A 27774-nucleotide genomic window follows, 5' to 3' on the forward strand; every position below is an offset into this window, starting at 1 on the left:
GGCCTGATGGTGGAATTGAACTCAAGACCTTCTTGCTGTGCGGCAACAGTGCTAACCACCGTGCCACTGTTTTGCCCATTTTTGCAGCTGCCTTCACAGCCCATATAGCAAAATTCATCCACAGTAGTCAGACCTTTCCTTAACTAAAAACTAAAACTAAACTAAAACCTCAGACTACTGATTATATTGTTAATATAGATTAGTATCAGTAATATCTATATTAAGAAATATCTTTTAAATAACCTATGATATTTAATGGAAGCAAGGTTTTTAATTTTTTAACAGCTTCAGTGATAAATCAGGACATATTCTTAATGTTAGTACTTCTATCCATTTATAGCAGTGATGTTAGTTATATTTCATAAAGGAAGGTCTTACCAGCTTCTTGGGTATATCTTTGTCATTATCAAGTGCCTTCCACAATTTTGCAAGTGACTCATTGAATTTCTGAAAATCAGAATCCTGCTTCAGGTCATACAGCATGGACGAGAAACCAAGGACAGCATCATGAAAGCAGGCCACTCGATCGACATCCATGTCATTTTCTCCAGCAGAGATTGATGCCAGGTCAACAAAAACCTTCAGCTCATTGATATCTGCAGTTACAAGTATTCTTTAGTTGTTATGAAATGCTATATTTAATTGTTAATGATAAAAATAGAATCTTCTATACCTTTAAGTTCTTTTTTAATCCACTGGATAAAGTCTTTACTCTGGAGGAATCTTTGAAGACATTCCTTGCGACTGTCTGTAATGCCTTTAAGAATATTTTTTGCATTTATGAAAGCATCATCAATGCAGTTCAGGTTGTTTTTCTTGAAGCTGGAGTCATTCTGAAAAATATACAATGATATTAAATCCCACAAAAATGTATTTTATAGAAGAGTATTTATACCCCCAAATAAATGTTTTATGATGGTTGTTTAGATCACGCACATTTCATGTCTGTCATTCTTTTAGAATATTTTACATCTGAGAACAAGATCAAAATGATTTTTAGCAGTGTCTGTAGTTCAACATGATCACTAATAGATGATAATTTATCTTAATAACTCAATTATATAATATATATCAAGAATATATTTTCTTCAGCTGAGCATGACTGGATTCATCCATCAAAGGAGTCAAAAGTAAGTCAAATGTGAATATTTTGCAGGTAAGGGCTAGAGTTTCTTTCAATTACCTTGTTTTTAATAATATTAAGTAATTTTAAACATACCATTTGCAGCAACTTCTCCAGTACACTGAAGTCCCCTTCTGGACATAGCATGCTTTTGATGTCCTCAATGATTTTGGAAGATTCAACTGCTAGATGAACATCCTGGTATTGCTGAATTTGGTTAACCCTTTCTTTGATCCATGTTCTGTTATCAGATGTGTCTACTCTGCACATGATATCTAAGTCCTTTTTCAAGTCTTCACACTTTCCTTTATAGCCTTCAAAGATGTTGTCAATTTCTTCCAATAGAAGTTCTCCACTCTTCAGACTATCATAAAGCTTTTTGTAATTGTTGTAGCAGCTCTGAAATATTTTGTTGTAGACCTGGTCAAGGGTATAGATTTCTTCATTTCTATCAATGTTATCTGTATCTGATTGGTCTCTTGATAGCTCCTCCACTTGGTTTTTCCAGCATGTTCTGAAGATCATGCTGTCTTTGATGGCATTCAGTTCTGAAGCCATTTGGCAAGTTGTATCACACAGATTGAAATAAGTGACATTTACAGCTGTAGGAGAGATCAGTCCATCGAGAGTGCGGACCTTCATAAATTCATTCAGTTTCATTGTATCTGTGTTCTGATCAAGCTTTTTGTCCAATCCATTGAAATCAACTGTGGATTAGATGTGGAAAAGATGTAAGCATAAAAATTACTGTGAAAATATAACACCAAAAATTATTTTCCCAGTCATTTCCTAGGTTAATTATTTCTAGACCCAAAGAGTTCATTATTCACTCTTTCAATATGAAGTAGCAACAGCCTTTTAAGATCAATAGAATTCCTCCTGAATTCGGTCCTTCGGTCCAGAGGCTCCTATATGGATCTATTTATTTTTACAGTGTTAAAAAATGAATGTCCACACTTCTAATGAAAAACTACTAAGATATGTTCTGCTTACCCAAAATAATTAATTGGTTCTATAAATATTCAGGGTGAGGTCTTAGAAAAGAGTTTCAGGACACAGCAGAAGCTCTGGCACCACATTGACACCCTTGAACCATCCAAGGCCAAATGCATGCTCATTGTCACATACCCTCTCCCAGTAATATGAACAAGCAAAATAAAACATTCGATTGGAAATTGTCACTGCCGTATCAGACGCAATAAAATCATTCTTTTGTAAATCATGTTAGCATGTTTTATTTAAATGTTCTTCAAAACGTCTGGCTTTTGAAAAGTTTAATTCTATTCCAGGCATAAAAGAACCTGTGCCCACACCATTCATTGCAAAACTGACATTATGCCTCCTTGGTAAATCATGAGAATAACTTTATAAGACCAAAAAAATGCTTTATGTTCGTGTAGACCATTGGTAAATTTGTCCCAGAGGTATTCATTTTTTTAAAAAAAAATATCTCTATCATTGAGGAGATATCAGACCTTTTTTTTTTCTGCAGTATTATCTAGAACAGGGCCAAAAGCTCCATCACCACCTTAACAGCACCTGATGTGCAGGAGTACTCAGAGAAAACCCACAGAGTCATACAGAAAAGCTTCCACTGAACAGGGAGGTTTAAACTGTGAACTTTTTACTCTGAGATGACAGTTGTAACAATTAAATGAAAAGAGTATAATGATATAAAAATATAATAGTAAAAATTAAGTTCTGAAAATGCTGGGACCTTTTCACCAACTGCAAACTGTCGGAGCATCATGAAACAAAAGCTACAGCAAAGAAGACTGCTGAGCAGCTAGAATACTATGTAAGACAAAAATTGAATAACATTCCTTTCCCAAAAGTCCAGCCGCTGGTCTTCTCAGTTCCCAGACATTTACAGACTGTTGTTAAAAGAAGACCAGATGGTGCACAATTTCCCAAATTTTTGAGATGTGTTGCTGCCATCAAATTAAAAATAAGCTAATATTTTTCCTAATATTGTACACTTTCTCAGTGTAAACATTTGATATGTTTTATATCTACTGTAAACAAAATAAAGGTTTTATTAGAGCTGCATTTTGATTTTATTTACATTTTACAAGGCATCTCAACATTTTTGAAATTTAGTTTGCAAGCTTCTTTTTTTCTCAGTTTGCTAGAACCACCCACCTTTCACATGCTCTGGAACTTCCTGGCACATTTGCAGAAGACTTTTGACCCGCTCCTTTTCAGTATTCACTGCCGCTGCTTCTTCTTCTCTCAGTCTTAGTAATGTTTTCATGTTTTGCTCATCTTTGCAGCGACCATCATCACATAGACCATCTGGAGAAGCATAAACACTTTGATGACCAGAAATATAGATAAATAATGTAATGCTCCATAATACATAACACCCACTGAAATTTCGTTATCATGTTACTTGTACATTTCCTGCCACACACACACACACACACACGCACACACACACACACACACACACACACACACACACACACACACACACACACACACACACACACACACACACACACACCTCTTTGTATTTCTGGGTTGTGAATTAAACAGATTAGAAACCATTTATTCAGTAAATATGCAAATATCTTTGTTTACCTAGATTTTATCAAATAGACCATTCAAACTTTACATTTTATGTGAAACTGCAATGTAACTGTAGAGAGTTTATTCATGTAACATCATTTTTAAAATTGCAAATTGTGTTACTAAATTCAAATGTCTAGATAAATTTCATTTCATACTTTGGGATGTGTTCTAGAAGGTGAAATAATAATAATAATAATATTAATAATAATAATAAAACAAACACAAAACAAAAAAAACCCTTTAGAGGAAAAGCGTAGTGCACAGAAACAATCTGAAGGAAGTAGACAAAAGACTGAAGAAATAAAGAGGAATGCTAAGCAGAACTGGCAGAAGTAGATAGATATTTGTATTCACCTGTTTTCAGCAAATCAAGAAATTCACGTTTTCTCTGGAAAATGTGAAGTAGAGCTTTAAACTGAATGTCTCCATTGAGGAACTTTTCTGATACAGATTTGAATGCTGAAGCCCCCAAAGCTATCATGGTTTGTGCTTCATCTGAAAATGATTCAACCAATCCCTCTCTAGCACCTGGAAAACAAGAGTACAAAAACCCAAACACATTTTACTGACTTTTTAGATAAAAATAAAATGAAAGTCTGTTTATGGCTTTCTACATTTATTTTCTAAAATTTGTTAAATAGATATACTACACAAATAACACATCCAGCCTTACAAACCCACAGCCTGGCATTTACGTTCACATATTTATGTAAAATATAATATAAACATGAAATGGGCACTACACAGAAATGTGCAATTAATATTATGTTAGAGAGTAACAATAATCTAGACATTAATAAAGAGTAGTAGTACATTATTTTTTTTTCAATTTTAAAGTTTACCTGCCAATTGGAAGATAGTTTTGGCCATGGGCCAGTTCATAAGATACTCAAATATTGAGTCTTCGCCTTGAATGTACTCTCCATTGACTTTGGGCCATGACTCCACCACAACAACAGACATAAGCTTCAGAAACTTTGTGATATTATGTCTTTTCAAAAGATTCAACACCCCTTCACCAGATTTATCCTAAGCAGAAAAAGGGGAATAGGTTAATGTGTGTGTGTGTGTGTGTGTGTGTGTGTGTGTGTTAATATGAATTTATAACTTTTTCTATTAACCCCCCCCCCCCCCTCTCAATTTCCATTGAATGTACAATTATATCATGTGAAATGAATAAGCATTTTTCATAATTTTTTGAAATCATACCTGGCAAATACGTGCAACTGCCTCCAGTGCACATTTCTCCATTGTGCTGCATAATGATGGACATGTGTTGCTCGCCTTTTCCATTGTGGTACAGTATATTCCAATTTGATTTACATGTTTTTCCTAGCACACAAGCACATATCATCAATATGTTTTTCAGGTGCACATGCAATGATGATAACTCAAATAAAAATTCATTCTTACATTTTTCAGTTTGCCTTCAAAATCCTTCATGAATGTACTTCTCCAGTTTTTAGTGTGTTCCTCACAGCTAAAAGATACTTTCAGGATATTGCTCCATACCTACAAAAAAGATGTGCATTTTAATAGATTATTGCAGTGTCCACTAATAGGCATGTTAACTTGTACTTGATAAAAAAAAGTATGAAAATGTGAAACTCTGAAATTACAGTCCAGGAAACAAAGGACTTAAACTGCTCAAATTTCACAGAAGATTGTCTGATACCACCGCCAATTGCAGTGGCATTAGACTTAGATGCTTGACAGTAACAAGTAGTCCTAGTATTTACTGTTTTTTTTTAAACTGTATTTACTGTCTGTTTATTGTTTGTTTGTTGCTATATTTAAAATGATAAATGATTTGAAATGATTCTGAAAAAGGAGAGGCAGACAGCAGGGAGTTTGTTTTTCACTTGTAGCATGAAGAAAAAAACTAACTAGGACAGCTATCTTAAAAAGAGACGTGACACATTATTATTCCAGATAGCTGCAATTGTGACGTATTTAGCCTAGAGTACTTAGTGAACTGAAGTGGGCAAATATCAAAAGAACTCCTGTAGGTAAAAATTTTTTTCATGAAATTGGTTTGATTTTAGTTCTCTTTTTTCAAAAACTAATTCATAGTTGTAGTTATGTCAGGCTCTTTTTATATGTGTAAAACAATGGTTTAGAGCAGACTGTAAGCCTAAATAAGGATCAAGTCCACACTTGATCCGTACTTTAATGCACCTATCACACAAGCTATTCTTGTAGAAAAAAAAAATTGTATTAATGTGCTTTACTTCACAGAAAATAAATGTGGTACACATTTAATTAAAAACAAAAATGAAACAAAACAAAAGCAATTAAAAGCAAAATGAGACTATTGTTCACTTGCTTTGGTCCCCAACTATGAAGATGTTTTGAGATGGGGAAAGATGAAGTACATATAAACAACCGGTCATATTTTTCAACACATCTTCTCCTTTAATCCCCAAAAGTTGATTCTGTTCATCTGGACGTAGTGTTTTCAGTGGGAGAAATGTTTCGTCACTCATCATTAATATCCAGAGAATTTGCATATTAATGATCAAGCAACTGACCTCCCATCCCATTGTTCTTTCAGTGGTGCAGGTTTCAGTCATTATGCAAATGTACTGTTTATAAGATTGGGGAAACCTGCAGTCAGTGGAGACTGAAGAAGTCACTTGGATGAGTGACGAAACATTTCTCCCACTGAAAACGTCCAGATGAATAAAATCAACTTTTGCGGATTTACTTCCCTGGATGATTGAGCATGAATCAAGACCTTCTCCTTTTATGTTGTTTCTTGATTTTTATGACTATTTACATTGTAGATTCTTACTGAAGGCAACAAGACTAAGAATGAACACATGTGGAATTATGTAGTAAACAAAAAAAAAGTGAAATAACTCAAAACATATTTAATATTTTAGGTTTTTCAAAATAGCCACCCTTTGCTTTGATTACTGCATTGCACACTCTTAGCATTCTCTCTCTGAGCTTCATGAGGTCGTCACTTGAAATGGTTTTCCAACAGTCTTGAAAGAGTTCCCAGAGATGCTGAGCACTTGTTGGTCCTTTTGGCCCTTTTGCCTTCACTCTCATCCCAAATCATCTCGATTGGGTTTAGGTCAGGTGACTGTGGAGGCCAGGCCACGGTGCAGCACTCCATCATTCTCCTTCTTGGTCAAATAGTCCTTACACGGCCTAGAGGTGTGTTTGAGGTCATTTCCTGTTGAAAAATAAATGATGGTCCAACTAAACCAAACCGGGTGGGATGGAGAATGCTGTGGTAGCCATGCTGGTTCAGTGTGCCTTCAGTTTTCAATAAATCCCCAACAGTGGCGCCAGCAAAGCACCCCCTACACCAACTCTGTGTGGCATTCATCTGGGTTTTAATCTGAGGTGCGATTTCTGAGGCTGGTGATGAATTTATCCTCAGCAGCAGAGATGAGTCTTGGTCTTCCTTTCCTGGGGTGGTCCTCATGCCAGCCAGTTCCATTTTTGACGGTTGTTTCAACTGCACTTGGGGACACATTCAAAGTTTGAGCAATTTTCCAGACTGACTGACCTTCTGCTGCTAAAGTAATGATGGACTGTCATTTCTCTTTACTTAGCTGGTTGGTTCTTGCCATAATATGAATTCTAAGAGTTATCTAATAGGGCTGTCAGCTGTTTACCAACCTCACTTCTGCACAACACAACTGATGGTCCCAACCCCATTAAGAAGTCAACAAATTCCACAAACAAACCCTGACAAGGCACACCTGTGAAGTGAAACCATTTCAGGACTACATCATGAAGCTCACCGAGAGAAGGCAGAGGCTTTGCAGTGCTGTCAACAAAGCAAAGGGTGGCTACTTTGAGGAATGTAAAATATAAAACATATTTAGATTTATTTATCTTTTTTTTCTTTGCTACATAAGTCCGTATATCTTACTTCATATCTTTGATGTCTTCAGTTTGTATCTACAATGTAGAAAGTAGTAAAAATTAAGACAAACCATTAAATGAGAAGGTGTGTCCAAACTTTTGACTGGTAGTGTACATTGATTCCCTCGTTTTTGTTTTGTAAGATGAGCAATATCTAAGTTCACTATTAGCAGAAAAGTCATAAATTATTTTTATGACACCATAACAGAGAACAAGATTACTTAATTTCTACTTACCTTTATTTCATTGGTTACAGAAAACTGCAAAGGATTCCATTCATTGAGCAGTTTATTACTGAAGGTATTTCTCCGCCACTTCCTCATTGTTTCTAATGTCTCCCCAAATGACTCTTCCTGAATTCGTTCTCTCGTCTGTAACAGTTGTAAATTTCTTTATGAAATAAAATAAACTAAACGCTGTCAATGTGATAATTCTACATTTGTATTTAAGCATTGGAATTAAAGTATTCTTTGAATTTTGAGGTTTAGCTAAAAGAAACATAAAGACATTTTGTGCATATGGTAGTCCAACCGACTAACAAGCAGCTCTCACCTGGGAATCATTGTGGCCGTAGACCTTGGCTATCAGACAGACTAGTTCAAGGAAGTGGAGAGGAAGGTCAGAGTAATTTGGACCTTTTGTGAAATTACAGACAGAGCCAAGAAGCATTAGTGCAGTTTTCAGGCAACACTCTCCATTTTTGTCATCGAAACTAAGAGAAGAAAACATTACATTATTGTTTGAGGAAAGACTGCCATCAGCACTGATGCTGAAAATCAATATTGATCCTTCTTCAGAGATACTGGGCTATAATGACAAACAGAGGCTTTTTATTGTACCTGTTATTTTAGCGACTTTCTCTTTTGATGACATGGGATGTCAAATTTTTCAGAACCTGTAATCCGAATCATAGAAGATATTAACTGAATGTGAAGACACAGCTGTTAAAGGCAACAACACACATGCCACTGGACATAAAATCTAGAGACTTCAGCTCCTGCTCCTATTCTGAAATATATCATGAGACAAGGCACTTTAGCCAGTCACAGGTCTTTGCATATCAGAATAGTTGAGTGCTATAAATAAAATTAACCAATTAATCTGCATAATAAAACATTCATTTGCGAAATGGATTACAGTGAGAACTTGGCAGAGGAGGATTATAACCCTGTATTAAATCAAAAGTCAGTGTTGACTTTCATTTTTGGGGTTGCTACTTGGGGTTAGAATTTTTTTTGTTTCATTTTATTTTTAATTATTTATTTTATCTATGTATTTTGTCTGGCTTGGGGGTGTTTTGAACACAACACTCAGTCTCTTGTCACATAGCAGACATAAACCCCCTCACAAAAACTAGAAAAAAAAAAATTTCATATTAAAAACAGCCACAGTCAAAATAATAATTAATAATATTAATGAATTATAAAATGCTATTAATTTAAAATTTATTAATTAATAATTTATTTCTATAGAATTGAGGGAAGCTACATGACGTGACAACAACTTAATTTTATATAGCCAAGTATTACTTAGTTATATAATATTAAATATAAGTAAAACTTGATATTAATATTAATTTTAATTTCACTTTGCTATTTATTACTCTGTTATTATAAAAACAAAATAACTGTTTTAAGAATATTTACCTTGTACATGGGTTGAGTTATGCCAGATTTGATGTTGAACTGCAAATAATGAAGAATGTCTAGTAGTTCAACTCTCACTGGACTGGACATGAAGCTCATTAGGTCATCCACCCGTATGAGACACATCCAAGAGTGCACAAGAAGACGATCAATGGCTGCCAGGTATGCATGTTCTTTCATGATCTCAATCCAATTTCTAGTTAAAAGGGTTAGGGTCAGGGCAGATAAATGGGACCAGACAAATTTAATTACATTTTAACATCTTTATGGGGGATAAGCACTTACTGTGCGTAGCTGGGTCCTTTGATTCCCCTCAAGCCTGTCCAGGATTCCAACTGTGGATTCAAGACTGGGGTAACTGGCTCAAATGGTTTGCTTTCTCCTCTCAGTAGATGAATCAGAGGGATGACCAAGACCCACTTCTCAATATGGTGTGTTATAGCAGTGTGGCAAAGGTTCTCCAGTGCATCTGCAACTCTGTATATGTAGAGAGATCAGCAAACATACAAGACCAGCAAAAAATTCACATAATACAGGAGCACTACACTGGAAAACCCACAACATTGTTTGTTGCACCAGTCCAATCAGGTCCAATCAGGTTGATCAGATTGCAATAATGTAATGTGTATGTGTTAGTCCCCGTAGGGAAATTGACGATAACGGATAAATTGCGGCTTTGTAACTATTGTATATAAACAAACACATTTTATAATGTTTTAGTAAATTTTGACTTTAAACTGGGTTGTTCTTGTCTCCCATATTATCTTTGTAAAAACAATCATTGTCACAATGTTTATGCTTAAAAATATACCACACACTAATTACCTTTTTTTATCTGTCAAAGGATTTGCAAACTTTTCCCAGAAAATGGCAAACCTGTCCGGCGCCACTTCAGGCAAGCAAAGAAGACTGCATAGAATGGAAAGTTTATCTCTCATGCTGTCCTTCAGATGCTTGTTGCAAACCAGCAAACCAATAATCCCTGCATGGAGATTTGGTAGTAAGGATTGTACTCTTTCACTTTTCTTTCTGGCCCTAAGACCAATAGTTTCCTCCAGAAACCTTTTTAGTAGGTTTTTAATCTGGAAAAGGCAAAGGGTGAATATCAGAAAACTTTGGAACATTGGAAAACATTCAGTACTTTATCTTATACTGTTGGATTATGGATGTGTGGTGGGGCGTGGTCTGCGGTGGCGTGCAGGGAGGGCGGACGCACCTGCACGGCATCCGCAATCACGCCCGCCAGGTTAAAACACGGGGACTCAGGTGTGTGTGGTGTGTGGTGTGAGGTGTTGTGAATAAAATGTCTGAAAACGCTGATCCCTGGACCCGCCGTGCCTTATTCCTGCCACAGGATGTAATATGTTGAAACATAAAACATAAAACACAACATAAAACACGTCATTTACCTGTTCTGAGCCATATGGTAATCCCCACTGTTTTTCCATACCATCATGAAGTAGAGGATGAGTGTATGTATGAATGAACTGTTGCAGCAGGAGAAAGAAGTTTTCTACATTTTGTTCATTCCAGGTTGTGAGAAGATCAAAGATTATTTTTAACATCTCCCAGCCAGCTTGGTCTCTCCCTTCCATCACAGTTCTTTTTGCAGTATTCCAGTACCAGGCAGTGTTTAATTTGGGATGGATCATATCATCATATTGATGCCATTCACCTTTGAAACACAAAATATGCCAAGTTTAGTAAATGTATTATTCAGTTGGTCCATTCATACTTTTGGGGGCATATAAGATTAGAACATTTAGGCTTGTGCATATTGAATTTTAATAACCACAGAACTTAATATACTTTCTATAGTTTCTAGTCCCTAGGTTTCTGTTATTGTGCCTCCCCTGTATTCCGCGTTTATGTCTAGTCTCTCTTGTCTCTATGTTCGTGCATCTCCTGTGTCCCCAGTCAGTCATGTCTACTTGTCTCAGTGTCAAGACCATGTCTCTTTGTTGGTCTCATGTTTCCTGTTTTACTTTGAAAGTCCCTCGTCCTATGTTTACTGTATTCAGTTTTGCATCCTCCCTGTCTCGTTTTGTCAGATTAGTCTCAGCTACGTTTCCCTCCTGTGTTTCATTCCCTTGTTATCCTTGGTGTATTTAAGCCCTGTGTTTTCCTCTGCCTGTTGTTATGTTGTTCCATGTGCTGTGTGTTCCGTCATATTTTCCAGGTCCTAGCTTCTAGGTCCCAGGTTTCTAGTTTCCCAGTGTTTTGCTGTTAGTTTTCCATTTTAGGCTATGTTTTCTTATTTCTGGTATTTGAGTTTTGTCACAGCCTAATAAACGCTGCCCCTTTTAGTTTACTTCTTTGTGTTCGTTAGTCCTGCATTTGGGTCCTCTTCCTGCCTGCTAGGCCTGTGCGATATGACCAAAATCTCATGTCTTGATATAAGACATTTCTCATCCCAACAGCGATACATATCACAAAATAATGCATTTTCTGTAAATTCTGTGACTCTTCTGAAGTTTTTTCAGCTGGGCGTTGGGTACCTGGAGTCGAGCATTTTGACCCATGCATGAAACGACATATTTTTAGACATAAGTTGTAACGGCTGCCATTTTCTTTGGGAGTATTTATTACATGGTGTGCTGTGGGAAAAAGCCTGTTCTAACATTTAGGTCTAAGGTTTATTTTGAGCACCTGACAGCTCTTTTTTGCTTGCCATCCGTAAACTCTCTCCATACTCTTTCACATGATTTTTGCGTAGGTGGTAGAAGAGAACAAAATTATTGCCGTAAACAGTGTATTTTGTGACACCACAAAACAAACGATAGCGTATGATATGAAACAATAGATGTTTTAATTTCATCATCTGATATATTTTGTCATATTGCACAACCCTACTGCCTGCCACAGCAAGTTGCATGACAGGTTTAGATCTAAGGTGACAGAGAGAATAAGCCACAGTCCTACATGATAAAATCGGTCCTAACCTGATTTTCATTCACTGATTGAATCACAAGTTAGATCTGGTGGTCCATGACAATGTAAAACATATTACACTTATTTTCAGATTTTTTTGTGATTCTCACTTTCTTGTTTCGCTGTTGCTATCAGAAAGGTTGGGTCTCAGGCTTTTAATTTGAGGATGTACATTTGCTGCTTCAGCTGTGTTCCAGTGACACCAATGAAGTCACTGTGGTGAGCTGTTTTTTTGTGAATGAAAAATTAATGAAACAACGAATAAAGGATCACTGAAGTTATTTTTGCTCCTGCTCCTGCTTAAAAAATAGGGAGTACGCGGTAAAGCAGGTCATCTACTAAGATTGGTGGTTCAGTCCCTGGCTTCTCCCACCTTCAGTCTGCATGCCTAAATATCCTTGGGCAAGACACTGAACCCCAAGTTGCTCCCCGAAGTGTTCATCAGAGTGTTAATATGTGTGAATGTTAGACACAAAGCACTTAAATTTAGAAAAAAGGTGCTTGTATGAATGGGTGTCAATGGGTGAATGAGGCATGTAGATAAAGCGCTTTCAGTACTAAAATCACCAAATTCTCAATCTAATGAAAATTGTACATATGAATAGTTAGCAAACTATTAAGAAATACTTTACTTAGGTATTTCAAAAGTTCAACTATTGTGGTATCAGAGGAGAGAATATGTGCAAATTGTGGTTCTGGTGTCAACAACTGACTGCAGAGGAGGGTTCGTTACAATAAATCCATACTCTCACAGAGTAAAAATAGTATAAACATCTCTCCAGTGAAAATGTCTGCTGTTTGACTAAATAGACCAAAGGTTGCCTCCATCCTTACTTGGAGATTAGCACTGGATTAAGGTGAAAGAGGGTTTGCTCTCTTGTGGATGTGACATCATCAAAGCAGACATTTTCTTAGTATAAGAAAAATGGGCATGCATTAAGGCCCACTATTAAATCATTGTTTTTCTCTGTTTTTTGCATTTATTAAATAAAGTAATTAAATCTAATATTTGCTAAATCTGTATTAATAAGATGAATTCACCTTCTCTTGTTAAAAGTCCTTGTTTGATTGACAGGCATCTGTTGATGAAGTCATTTTCCTCTTTCTGGTAGATGACCTCAAAAATGAGCCCCCCTTTACTGGGCTTGTAAACCGCATATTTGTAGGGTAAACACTCATGAAGTTTTTCCTTGGGAACCTTAACATGTCCTTCAACAAGATATCCCTTATCTCCACGAGACCTATTAAACAGAAAGTTATTGTTAGAGAAGGGACATACAGATGACAAACGATCGATAAAAGCTAATATAGTTTCTATACTGGCAAAAATAGGAATACTTGATCACATCTAAATTCACTCTTGTTGGTTTCCGGTGGAGAATATATAAAACTATTGGTTTGCAACAGTTGTGGAAAAAACAAATAAACAAACAACATACCTGGGGAACATTTCGATCCAAGCATCCCAGTTTCCTAACAGTGCTGCAGATTTTAACACAACAACGTCTTTCTCTGGATCCAAATGAAAGTCATTAGAAACGACAACGTGAAAATACACAGATATTCCTTCACTGACTGATGAACTGGAATAAAAGGAAAGAAGCAAGTAAATAATTTCATGGTTAAAAATATTAACTTAAATATCTATATTCTACATCCTGTTACTTACGTTTGTGGTCTCTGATGGCCCACTTGGACATCACTATGATGGGGATGACAGGATGAAGTTGGTGGCCTAGAGCCAACTACATCTTTTTTGCCTGGTTGCTGTTCTTTTGCCAGATATGCACTGGTTTCCTTAGTTGAGTTAGTGGAAGTAGCCTTATAAATGTAAAAAAAAAAATGTTAAAAAAAACCCCAACAATAATTATTTCTTAATGTATATAGTGTATGAATAAAATAAAACTCCTTAAGTCCTTCTACTTATGAAAATTGATAAGTAATTAATATTACTTAAATTGGTTTCAGATTGGAAAAAAACATTTCATAAATGTTACAATTTAAAAATCTTTGTCCTCATGTTATAATTTTGCATTTTTGTATTAAATTCAGTTTGTCAATTAAAACTCTGTATTTGTCTTCATAATACCTCAGTGTTTTTGGTGGTGTCCTTTGTTACCGGCGTTGTGGAAACAGATAGGTTTGTTTCAGGTGTTGCCTTACTGCGTAATTCAGAGTCACTTTCAGCAGTTACAGCAAGATGTCCCTCTTTCTTATTACAAGACTCTATACCTTGAGGGAGAGTAGCTAATTTACTTTCCAGCTGTGTCTGCAGAAGGGATGTGGATCTGCTTCCATTTTCTGCTACAACTTGGGTTGCAATGTTGTCTGGTGTTGTAGAATGCTCTCTGTCTGGCTGTGATTCAGCAGCAGCCAATTGTACCTAAAGAATAGCTACAGAGTTAGTTCACCAAATACCTACTAAAATTTTTAAGTATTTATTGAGATAGGGTTTCTCTGGAAGCAGAGCCTACACTGTTTTTGTAATTAATCCTAATAACATATTATCTCTAATACCCACAGAGTTGTGCCACTTTTTAGTTCAAACATGATGTTTGTCTTTGCAAACTCATAACTAAGGGGAACCAGTAAGTTAGTACACTGTCTGAACAAGATAAACAGGACATTATGGAAGATGAACTTAAAGGTCTGGATAAACCGGTTCTTCTATCTTTGAGACTATGTTTTTTTACTGCAGTTGAAGTTTAGTGTAAAACAAGCAGACAAAACAATGTTTTACTTCCAGAAAGAACAATCTATGGCTTCCTGTTTAACTATTGCTGGATAAATATATTCCTTAATATATGTTTCTTGTTGTTATAAGATTGAATATTTTCTCCTCATACTATGATTTTGCATTTCGGTATAAAATTCAGTTTGAGGTTAAAACTCTGTGTTTGACCTCATAATACCTCAGTGTCTTTGCTGGTGTCCTTTGTTACTGGGCTGGGTCTTGAAGACTTCTCTGACTTTGTGGTATTTTGATCATCTGAATAACACGTCTCATCTCCTACTTGGTCTTTTTTCCTGTCAGCCTGTTTTGTGAATGCATTTTGATCTGTGTTCATGGAGTTTTCCTTATCAGCAGACTTCCGAGAGAGATTTTGAGATGTTGTCTTGTTTGTATCTTGGTGTGGGGCAGGCTGCGTTGCTGCTTTGGCTTCTTTTAATATGTCCTCAGATGATTCAGGGACAGTAGACTCAGCTTCTTTGGTTGTTGGGGAATCTTTGGAGTTAGACAAGGGTCCAGGATGAACATCACTTCGCTTGTCAGAAGGAATTTGATGTGGATCCGGGGTGTCATCTTTGTTTTTATCGGATGAATCCCTTGTTTGATGTGCTGCTATTTTGCTGTGGGCAGATGTAGGGGAGGGTGTTGTTTTAGGAACAGACAGGTTTGTTTCAGTTGTTGCCTCACTGCATGAGTCAGAGTTAATTTCAGCAGCCACAGCATTTTGCTTCTGTTTCTCCTCACAAACTGCTAGTTCACTGTCAAACTGTGTCTGGTGAAGAGATGAAGATGCACTTTCATTTTTCACTGTGGCTGGGTCTGTACTGCTATCTGATGATGCAGCACCTTTGCTGTCCAGCTCAGAATCATCAGTAGCCAACTGTCCCTGAAAAAAACTACACAGTTAGTTCAGGGAATACCATTTCAAACTGATAATTTCTAGAAGCAGAAATTAACACTTTTTGTATTACTGTGCTATAAAAGGGTAGAGAGATGGGAAACTAATTCAAGCAGCATAACAAACCCTCTACTGCATAGCGTTGCCCTGAGGGAACAAACCACATTTTCATGCCCACACTGGCCCTTCAAAAAAAAACCAACTTTTTTTTTCAAATAATGCTGCCAGGCACAATTTTAGGGTGAAGGCTTGAGTCAGGGTTAGGGTAAGGTTAGGTTTAGGCAGGGACTTGTGATGGGTAGGGTCAGGATAAGTCTCTAGGAAATGAATTTAAGTTAATGTAATGTCCCCAAAAGTGCGCGCGTGCATGGGGTTATGATCAAATGTTGGATGTATTTTGGTGTTTTATTGTTCTGTGAAATGTTTACATTGTTTATTTGTTGTTTATTTATTTGTTCATCCTCGTTGTACTAATAAAACTTATTATAGAATAACTTGGTGTTTGACTACCCTTGTCGCACAGTGTTGCCTTGAAGCAACAAACCAATATCTGTTTGGGGGGGGGGGCAGGGTGTCAAATTTTATGATTGATATATTGTGAGGGACCCTAAAGCTCCCCCAAAATAGGGAGAAATATTTTTTCCCCAAAAATGAAAAAGTCATGCAGTAGAGGGTTAACAAAAAGCAGGCCTTTAAAGTGGCTTTTCATGTTCTGATGAAAGTCCAGAATATAAAAATTAAAGTTAAAAAAGAACAGAAGGAAGAGACGATACAAGGGTAATAAGACACAGCTGAATGTAATCAGCATACACAAATAAAGCTCAAAAACAGGACACGAGAGACAAGAACTTGCAGGAAGTAACATAGAACTAAACACAGAGGCAAGAAACACACACTTAACACAATACAGGGGGACACAGGGGAAGGCAAGAATAACATAGACACAAATCTGTAAATTCTAAACACTAACAGAAAGTAGCAAAAACTAAAGACTAAGGATCCTAAGAGACTAGCCATAGTACAGAGTCAAAGTAAAACCAGTCAAAAAATGCCTAGCAAGTACATAACTCAAAAGAAAGTCAAATGAAAGTCAAACTCATAACTCTTGAATAACTGTACAATAATTAAAGTTAAACCAAATTAGATCTTGGTACAATAAAATAACCAAGGCAGAGGGAAAAAGAAACACCACTAATTACAATTATAAAATTCAGAAAACTCTTAAACAGGAGCAAACCTGGGTTCTTGTGCTCAAAAGTACAAACACTGGTCAAAGTTAAACTTGGAAGGTCTGCAAAAGCATTTTCTTGTATTTTTAATAGCGTGTTACGCTCTGGATAATCTTGGTGTAAAGGAAGGAAGGAAGCAAGCAAGGAAGTCTTTTTTTTTTTTTTTTACCTGTATTTGGGTGGTATTTTCCTTTATACCTTCATCTTCTTTTGGAGCCTGGTCTTGATCCTCCTTTTGGGTTTTCTCCTTAGTCGTGGTTGAAATTATATGTGTTGATGTGGCACCATCTGTTTAACAATTATTTCTATGTAAGTTTTATATATATATAATCACAGTAAACATGGCATTGGAGATGATCCAGTTTTTTTCCTTATTCATATGACCCTGATCTTTGAACTATGACCACAAAGCATTACATTTTCAAATGCTATATTTTGTTATCTTTACCCAGTGATTAACTGAATGGAGCAAATTGGACTGATATCTTTGGCTTGTATAAGCTGTAAAACTTTTTAAAGATTTTAAGGTGTATTTTGTGAAACTTTATGGCATCATTGTGATGTCACAGGGTGCTGTACTGAAAAATAAAAAGTGTCTTATACAGCTCTCTCCATGCCCTATTGTATGATATATTACTTGATATGGTTTGTTGCATTTTTTTCAGTCAGCTTTGACAGAAATGGAAGTTGAGATCAAATGCTTGGCAAACCTAGGTACTCGTGTCCTCTAAGGCCTAGTATATTGTTGTGAAATTTGAAGACAATCCATAAAAAAATGTGGGTATTATGAAGTTTTCACCAAATTTAAAATAATGAAAACTGTGGACGCTATGCTGTTAACAAACAGACAAACAAACAAAACTGATTACATACGCCCTACCTTTGGGGGAAGAACAATGGAAATTACTATACTTCTATACTTGTGTTTCAGATGATTATCAGAACACTGTGTCATTTTCATTCTAGTTAAACATCCACCTACAGTACTGCTTTATGGTTGCAAATGAAGTTTTACTATTACGACAGGAAACTTACCTTGAGCCTTTTTTTGAGACAAAAGAAATAACTTGTAGCCACATTCAGGGCAGAATTTAAATGTACTGTCCACTTGAGTTCCACATTCAGGGCAAAACATGATTGCCTGAAACAAAATATAACATTATAAATGACAGAAACATTGTAATGCCCTTGAGCAGGGGTGTCAAACTCAAATACAAAGTGGGCCAAAATTCAAAACTGGAACAAAGTCGCAGGCTAACATTAATATTTATTGAAATATATTTATTCCTCCAGATATAAGAATGAATCTTTTCTTATGGACACATTTTGCTGAAAAACTGAATATGGAACAAGCAAAGCTTAATACTAAACAATATATATATTAGCTGTATAATACCAGTAGGCCAGCTCTAATAATAATTTGGTATGGCTTCGCGGGCCAAATGTACTTAGGCTGGGCCAGAGTTTGACACCTATGCCCTTGAGCATCGTTAGTATAATTCAAGCTGTTTCAAAAACTGTTTTACCAAATTGATTTATATAATCTTATCTTCTGTATGTTGTAATAAGTTAAATAGGCGGCACCGTTGATGAATTTGAAACATTTAATCTGTGTTAACATTGTTGTCCATCAACAATTTACAGTGACATGATTTTCATGTCAGACCTTAAATACTGCTACACTGCACGCATTATTGAAAAGAATGCATTTCTATATTTTGACATAGTCATTGTGATAACAGAAGATGTGAGTGTGTATATTGTATGAATAGATTATTGTAGTATTAGTGATTTAGTTGTATTAACGATAGTTAAGCATTATATTCGTTATTCATTTAAGTAGGTCATAGCTGCTAAACAGTCACACATAGAGCACACACATAGAACTGGCAGAATAGGTCAGAGGTTTATGTGAGAAGCAGAGACGACAGAGCTGCTGTTAGTGGGATAAGGAGGGGTAAGCCAAAGCAAGGAGAACATAGTGTGCGAAGGAGTGGGCAGCAAGGACACGAGATAGGGAGGCAGGAGATAGAGAGGGACCTGTCATGGTCCTGGGTCATTTTGACCCAGCATTTTTAGTTCTTATATTCCTTTGTATTATGGTTTGTATTCTGATCCTTTTGTCATGCTTTGTTTATTAGTATTATTCTATGTTTCAGTTATTCTTTGTGAGGAATTAGTTCTTAAGTTGTGTCTCTCGTTTAGTGTAAGTTCAGTTCAGTGTCAAGTCTGTGTCTGTTTCTTGTTTCCCGTTTTATTGTGAAAGGTTGTGCCTCATCTCAGTGTGTCTAGCTTTGCTCCCCGTGACTCGTTAGCCCAAACCCTCCCAGCTGTGTCTCCCTCCTGTTTTCCATTCCCTGATTACTCCCCTGTGTATATAAGCCCTGTGTTTTAAGTTTCACTTCCGTGTCTGAGTTCTGCATTTTGGGTCCACCACTCCTGCATGCCTGCCTGCCACACAGCCAACCATGGCAACTGCTGTCAATGTGGAATTCGTGTCTTGTCTATTTCATTTTTGTGCAAAATAATAAGTTAAAAAAATACTTATTTTAAAAAAACTTAGTTTAAAAAAAAAACAAACACTTATTTTGCACAAAAAAAAACCCTTTAAAAAAAACTTGTTATTTTGCATAACAATGAAATAAACAAGACACGAATTCCACATTGACAGTAGTTGCCATGGTTGGCTGTGTGGCAGGCAGGCATACAGGAGTGGTGGACCCAAAATGCAGAACTCAGACACGGAAGTGAAACTTAAAGCGCAGCTTTATTGCTGGGAAAAATCTCGTACTAACTAAACTCACCAAAAGACAAACAAAAGTCTGAACTGAGGACTGAAACACTGGAAAATAAATACTAAACTGGAGCAGGTGACTAAACACGGAAGCAGAACACACAGCTAGTTGAGGGTACGACGCGACAGGGAACACAGGAAAACACAGGGCTTATATACACAGGGGAGTAATCAGGGAATGGAAAACAGGAGGGAGACACAGCTGGGAGGGTTTGGGCTAACGAGTCACGGGGAGCAAAGCTAGACACACTGAGATGAGGCACAACCTTTCACAATAAAACGGGAAACAAGAAACAGACACAGACTTGACACTGAACTGAACTTACACTAAACGAGAGACACAACTTAAGAACTAATCCCTCACAAAGAATAACTGAAACATAGAATAATACTAATAAACAAAGCATGACAAAAGGATCAGAATACAAACCATAATACAAAGGAATATAAGAACTGAAAATGCTGGGTCAAAATGACCCAGGACCGTGACAGGACCAGCAGGAACTAGTTTTTAGAGACAAAGGTTGTTGATTTCTGTGTGTCAATGTGTGCTGCTGGAACTGCCCCAGTAGATTTTGATGTTGGATGCTGAGCTGTGAAAATCCCCAAGTACATGTAATAAAATTATTTTTTTCATTATGAGAAAAAACAGGAATGGGATATTACACTGTTTTATGATACATTGTACTGCTGATTTATAAGAAATGCTGTTTGCAGAGAATCAAAGCCTTTTTTTTTTATTAGAAAGAACAAAACATGCTGCACAGGAAGCCAAGGCCTGTGGATATTTCGTTTTTTTTGACTTTGAAGGGGGGGCAAAGCTATAAGAGTGTGCGTAACTGTCAGACAACTCGAGATCTGGCGGACACCCTCCTGTTCAAAGTATTGTATAGAATAAAGAGATTGTTGATTGAGCATTAAACACCAATTCTTTGATCTTCAGCCCAAAGATCAAAGAATTGGGATATCTAACAATATTTATGTAAAAGGTCAATAGCCCAAAGACTATCATGTGAATAACAGTTGGCTGTTTGTTATTTTCTTATACTGTTAGTGTTTAGTGTGTGAATGTGTGTGTGAATGGGTGGATGACTGGATGTGTAAAGCGCTTTGGGGTCCTTAGGGACTAGTAAAGCTCTATACAAATACAGACCATTTACCATTTACCATTTAGGGAGTCTTAGCACACAAAAATTAAAGCTCCGTAATGTTCATTTGGTGGTGAGAGCTTTGAAAACATGTTACTTTTATGTTTATCATTGAAGTAGTTTAAAGTGGTGATGTTCTGTACTGTTGTAAAGGCTGTAAAAGAGGGAGAGATTCCTGGAAGAGGGTGGAAAAGGATTGGTCTTTGAAAGATGTGTCAATGATTAGCTATTCATGCTATAGTAGAAAGTGTAACAACCAGCTCCCATCTACTGTACTTGGTCAGTCATTTACTTAAAAGGTTTCCTTTGGCTGATAATAAGCAACAGATATTCACACACAGAATCAAAAGTGTAATCTAATAAGATTTTCTTTTTGTTTGTCTTTTGTTCAAAACTCAAATATGTTTTGTTTATTACCATAAAAATAGCAAAGCTACAAAAAAGGAATGTTGATACATCCTTGTTCTTAATATTAATATGTATCATTAAAATATCAAAATCACACAATCAGTTTAAACCTTTAACACAGTATGTTTCATTGAGCCTTAACAAACCATATTCTATTTCTCTTACACTCTGATTAAGATATTGTTGTAAGAAAGTCACAAAAACATGCTCAGTTGTGGACATTAGGTGGCAGTATTGAATATTTTAGTATTCATTTGAGTTTATTTTACATGTAGGGTATGTATGTATACTCCACAGTAACTGAATCCAAAAAGTTCTTCAAACACAGTAACAAACACTGTGGTGTACTTACAATGGTGATGAAAAATAAAGAGAGCAAAACACAAAAAGGTGCATACATTTGCAAATCTTATTATGTTCAGTTTTTAGTGAAAGCATTGGAAATGTGTTACATATTATTTGTTGAAGTCATACTTGAAGATGTACCTTTGCTGTACTATTGTAAAAGCCTCAGTAGTAAAAAAAAAAAAAGAAAGTGGTGTGTTATCAACAACAGACTTTATATAGCTTACTGGAGTCACAGAGTTATTTTCACTTTCATTTACAGTAATGGTGGGGCTGATTCATAACTTTAACTTATCTTTCTTATACTCAAAACTTGTTCCAGACTTTTCCCTTTGCAAAAAAATTAGCAATTGCTTTATAAAAAATATAACTGCATTAAAAAAAATCTTGTATAATGTTTTATTTTATGTATTTTATGAAATTAATTTAGGCCATCTTGTATTATGTAGTAGCATTTAACAGTTAAAAAGACTTATTTAGATTCATAATGTTTGTCTTTTTATCTTTAAATTAGAATACAGGACAGGGTTAGGGATATGCTGAAGTTCAGTAGGAAGTATACAGTTTGGTCAAATGCTGTTACAGATGACTAATTTCTATTGTAATAAAAGACGAATAAAACACGTCTGATAATATTTAATATTACAGACACAACTTTAATCTCGGGCATGTCCCAATGCATTATTATTATCTGTAAGGATAGTTGTTAGATGTCTTACCTTGTTTGTCCTTCTTCCTCACATTGTCAGCACTGCATGTCTGAGCTACAGTCTGGTGCAACAGGTCGTTCCCATATGTACTTTCATTTTCATTTACAGTGAAAGGTGTGGCTGTTTTTCAAATTCAAATCAACAAACAAACAAACAAACAAAAAAAAGCTTTTTCCTGATTGGGAGAGCTAAGTTAAAATTTCAGGTTAATAGTAAGTTATTTGTCTTATTTTCTCTAAAGTTTGAGTTAGTAAGTTGACATTTTGAGATACTAAAATCAAAATGTTGAGACACCTGAAATTTTGGCTTCTAGACGGCAAGATTTTTCTCTCTTTGTTTCTCTTTTTTTATATTCAGAGGTGGAAACCACTCTGAAACACGCTGCTGTTGAAATACTGCCATTGGGAGGCAGATGCTGTCATTACGTAGGACACAAAAGATTCATTGTGGGACATGTAGTTTACACACAAACTATGATAATTTTATCGCTTTTAACTTCTTGTGGGCCATAAAATAATTTGGCAAGTGGGATTTACCTTGTGTTTGAGTGCATTGTAAAGTGTAGAATGTCTGAAGAGGAGGGAGTTGGCAGTTCCCGCATTATTATCAGGTAGCATTTAGACACTTAGGCACACTATTAACTTACACGGACCCCTACAAGCTTTCTTTTACTACACTAAATGTGTGAAACAATGAAGGTACGTTACACTTTTTCTTCTTGCTCTAGATTATTTTAATAATGCATATGGTGTTGTTTAAATAACTTCAACTTAAGTCTAACCCAAAAATTGTCAAGGAGCGGCTGTGTGTATGCAGGAGAGGACCCAAATGCACAACTCAAGACACACGGGGATAGACTCAAAAGGCGCGGCTTTATTAACAGGAACACAAGGAGTCAGTAGCGGTTTTTGATACGGGCGACACGGGCGGTTGCCCGGGGCGGCATCGTGGTGGGGGGTGGCATCACGGGCACTGGCAAAAAATAAATAAATTGCTCGTACTCAAGCTGCCCCGACATCAGCCAGCACATATTGGGAATGGCATAGGCACCGATCGGTTTTCTATCGCCCATTTGCTGGGAGTAAGGGTGCCCTCCGTTTGCGACGTGCGCTTGCTGCTTGCTGCACAGGGAGGAGAGGGCGGGGCGGCGGGGGATTGTCCTCAGCTGTGCTCCCCGTGTGTTCCCACGTCCCTCATTACCTTCGGTGTATTTATGTCGGAATCTCCCTCTGTTCCGTCATGGTTGTGTGCGTTTCCTTGAGTCTCCTCCTGAGCACCTGATGGCTTTGAACTTTTCTTGTCCATCTTCCATTGGTTTTAATTTTGGACTCCAGTATGAACACAAATCCCCCAACTCGAAGATCACCACAACATAACCTAATGGACCTACACCATAGTTCACATATTCACTTTTTCTAAGGTGTATTTCTGGGATTTCACACAACCCAGGATTTAAATCATGAATAGATAATGGACTTGGATTTACAACATTATGAACCCCTTTCCACGGGTTGTGTGTGAGACATTAAATCATCAAAATATAAAATATAAATTTTAAATTGTTATTGATCCCTTTACTCCGAGTCCTAAAGTGTATATTTATTTTCTTGCTCTTCTTATATTATTGTTTGTTTACTTGCACTGCTGTAACTGGAGCCTTGTCGTCTCGTCTCTCTATATACTGGACCGTAGCGGAGATGACAATAAAGTTTACTTTGACTTCAGCAGCAAGCAGGTGCACCGAGGGCTCTCACGCTCACTTTTCGCGTATAGAATTTCGAAAAAACATCGGTGCAAATTATAAGTCTGTATCATGATGTCTGGTGTTTTTATGTTGTAGCCCTCTCCTCTCCTGCCTGCGCCGCAAGCAGCAGGCGCACCTCGCAAACGTAGGGCACCCTTACTCCCAGGAAAGGGGCAATAGAAAACCGATCGGTGCCTATGCTATTCCCAGTATGTGCTGGCTGATGTCGGGGCAGCTTGAGTACGAGCAATTTATTTATTTATTGCCAGTGCCCGTGATGCCACCCCCCACCACGATGCCGCCCCGGGCAACCGCCCGTGTCGCCGTATCAAAAACCGCTACTGACTCCTTGTGTTCCTGTTAATAAAGCCGCGCCTTTTGAGTCTATCCCCGTGTGTCTTGAGTTGTGCATTTGGGTCCTCTCCTGCATACACACAGCCGCTCCTTGACAATTTTTGGGTTAGACTTAAGTTGAAGTTATTTAAACAACACCATATGCATTATTAAAATAATCTAGAGCAAGAAGAAAAAGTGTAACGTACCTTCATTGTTTCACACATTTAGTGTAGTAAAAGAAAGCTTGTTGGGGTCCGTGTAAGTTAATAGTGTGCCTAAGTGTCTAAATGCTACCTGATAATAATACGGGAACTGCCAACTCCCTCCTCTTCAGACATTCTACACTTTACAATGCACTCAAACACAAGGTAAATCCCACTTGCCAAATTATTTTATGGCCCACAAGAAGTTAAAAGCGATAAAATTATCATAGTTTGTGTGTAAACTACATGTCCCACAATGAATCTTTTGTGTCCTACGTAATGACAGCATCTGCCTCCCAATGGCAGTATTTCAACAGCAGCGTGTTTCAGAGTGGTTTCCACCTCTGAATATAAAAAAAGAGAAACAAAGAGAGAAAAATCTTGCCATCTAGAAGCCAAAATTTAAGGTGTCTCAACATTTTGATTTTAGTATCTCAAAATGTCAACTTACTAACTCAAACTTTAGAGAAAATAAGACAAATAACTTTTGAGATACTAACCTGAAATTTTAACTTAGCTCTCCCAATCAGGAAAAAGTTTTTTTTTTTGTTTGTTTGTTTGTTTGTTTTTCAGTGGCAGAAACAATAGCTTCCATATTTTTCAGTCAAGTCATTGAGTTTCAAAAAGAAAAAGGAATATCAGCAACACCAAAATGCTGATGCAGAGGAAAAGCATTTTAAGACAGAGCAAATGCAAATGCTTGTTTGTGCAACAGGGAAACATGCTGGTATGTCTTCTTTGCTATGAGGCCATGCTGGTGCTTGGGGAATACAGTTGATGCCAGCACTTTGAAACCTTTGGTTTTACAAGCATAGATCCAAATATGCTAATCTTAGGCATCAAGAAAATAAACAGAAGGCCCAAGAATTAAAATGTAGTTTGCAATCTCAGCAGACTATGATAGCCAGAGCTTTAGTACAAAATGTTGCAGCACTAAAGCAAGTTTTATTGTAGTTGAAGAAATTATAGCTCCTAAGCATTTTTCTGAAGTGGTGATTCTGAGGTCAAGAAGACTGAGGGTCCTCAAGCCTACACTTCTTAACTCACATAACTGATCAGCCTGTTTAAATTACCTAAAAGTCTGTTTTTGTTCAGGACACACCTGATTAAAAACAAACTTAACAATGTCAGCTTGTCAAGAAAAAATATGGCAAACTGTGGGAGGAAATATAGTTAGGAAATCTGACAACACAGCTTGCTAAGGAGTGATGTGGTATCTGTTTTGTTTTTTCATTAGGTGTTGCTTTTTTACTGTGCTTACAATTCTACATTTATCCACAGCTCATGCTGCTAATTGAACAAAAATAAACAAGACTCAGCAGTCCATCTGCATCTAAAGGATAAAGGTCACTCTTTTGAAGATGCCAATGTACACATTTTGGACAGAGAAGACAGATGGTTTGAAAGAGGAGTAAAAGAGGCCATTTATGTCCACTGTGAGTGACCATCTTTAAACAGAGGCGGTGGTTTATGACACCATCTGTCTGCCATCTATAATCCAGTTTTGAGATCCCTTCCCAGATGCCTTAACGCCCACTCACATCCTGGGCCATCTGACCTCAGGAAATCACATGATAGGGTGGGGCCAGGTTTCACAATGAGCTCACCCAAAACCCTGGCTGATTGTGACCTACACCTGTTTTCACACCTTGGCTCATGTGATTGGGAAGAGGATCATTAGGGGGTCCTTTTGTCCCTCTTGGGGGGGACACTCCCACAGGGTTTAAATCGGGGACTCTCCATCATTTGACCTTAGAACTGTAGAAGCTTGTCGGATGAGAGGTTAAACGTCTTCAAGCAACAAAAAGAAGTCCAGACTCTTTTCTTTCCAAGCTCCTTAGACTACTATGACCTGGATGACTGAGAACCTTCACAGACATATTTGTCAGAGGCCTGACATTTCCCTGTTTAAAATCCTTGTTTTATTGATTTCATGTAATATTCTAATTGTCTGAGATTTTCAAATTGGGGTTTTCATAAGCTATAAGCCATAATCATCAAAATCATAAAAAATAAAGGCTTGAAATCTCTTTAAATGCATTGAGTCTATATCATATATTAGTGAGACCTTTTAAGTTGAATTAGTGAAATAAATGAACTTTTGCATGATATTCTAAGTTTTTCGAGTTTCACCTGTATAAAGTAAATACTGAGTCTGTACAATTCTAATAAGCTTGCAAGTCAGTATTTGGTATGATCACCTTTATCCTTCAAACAGCCTGAACTATCCACACAGATACAGCAGCCAGGGAAGCAGAAGAACATCATATGAAAAAGGCCGGGAGTAAATGTGGTTATCCTAGCTGGAATTTTGTCAAAGCTGTCACACGCTGCACTAAAAATTGGTCCACCCAAAGATCTGGTCCCCTGACACAAACAGAGTAATATTATATAATGTATATAATAATGTATATATAGTGTACACTGTTAAGTGCCAGGAGGATTGCCATGATTTAGGAAATGACTGGGCTATCCCAGTCATTACATTGTACCTCTTGCTGTATGTTTAGAGAAGGTAAATCTCCTTCCCAGTCTCAAGTCCTTTGCAGCCTCCAAAAAAGTTTTGTTCCAGGGTTGCCGTTTATCTAGCTCCATCCATCTTCCCATCAACTCTGACCAGCTTTCCTGTCCCTGCTGAAGAAAAGCATCCCCACAGCATGATGTGCAACCACCGTGTTTCACAGTGGGGATGGTGTGTTCAGGGTGATGAGCAGGCAGTGTTACTTTTCTATGGCGTTATTTTTGTGCCACTATTCTGAACGCACGTAAAAAAAAATTGAGCGCACGTAAAAAAAAGTTGCAGGTGCAAGTGTTGCATTTTGTGAGAAATTTATTTTGAGCGAAGAAAAGCTAAATTTGAGTGAACAAAATTCATTGTTGCATGCAAAAAATGTATTTCAGTGTTTGCTATTATCCACACACACACACAACAGCAGCCCCTGTCGCTCAGTTTTTGCACTTGCGCTTGCTCGCAATGTGTTGCTTGCGCTCTCAACATTTCTGCCTGTGCGTGTTCAACTCTTTCTCTACACCGTTATATTTGTGCCACAAAACCAGCCAATCATAGAC

The 27774-nt window shown here is 37.0% G+C and overlaps 1 protein-coding gene and 1 long non-coding RNA gene across 2 annotated transcripts in view; both read right to left on the minus strand.

Moving 5' to 3' along the window:
* Positions 1–7905, minus strand: part of LOC102787537 (E3 ubiquitin-protein ligase rnf213-alpha-like) — a 50766-nt gene extending 42861 nt beyond the window's left edge. Inside the window, exons 1-9 of the mRNA XM_087852877.1 lie at positions 7819–7905; positions 5111–5209; positions 4907–5029; positions 4540–4726; positions 4052–4225; positions 3266–3418; positions 1220–1830; positions 674–833; positions 379–596 (exon numbers count right to left, since the gene is read on the minus strand). Of these exons, the coding sequence (XP_087709003.1) occupies positions 379–596; positions 674–833; positions 1220–1830; positions 3266–3418; positions 4052–4225; positions 4540–4726; positions 4907–5029; positions 5111–5209; positions 7819–7905 (1812 nt within the window). The remainder of the gene's footprint in view (positions 1–378; positions 597–673; positions 834–1219; positions 1831–3265; positions 3419–4051; positions 4226–4539; positions 4727–4906; positions 5030–5110; positions 5210–7818) is intronic.
* Positions 7906–13965: 6060 nt separating this feature from the next.
* Positions 13966–15106, minus strand: LOC148098616 (uncharacterized). Its single transcript, XR_015720751.1, has 3 exons — positions 15072–15106; positions 14249–14542; positions 13966–13980 (listed from the first exon to the last, which is right to left on the minus strand). It is a non-coding gene; the product is annotated as an uncharacterized LOC148098616 (long non-coding RNA).
* Between the last annotated feature and the right edge of the window lie 12668 nt (positions 15107–27774).

This window comes from Neolamprologus brichardi, chromosome 15 (genome assembly GCF_056152115.1).
Source record: "Neolamprologus brichardi isolate AB-2024 chromosome 15, ASM5615211v1, whole genome shotgun sequence".
Classification (NCBI taxonomy): domain Eukaryota; kingdom Metazoa; phylum Chordata; class Actinopteri; order Cichliformes; family Cichlidae; genus Neolamprologus; species Neolamprologus brichardi.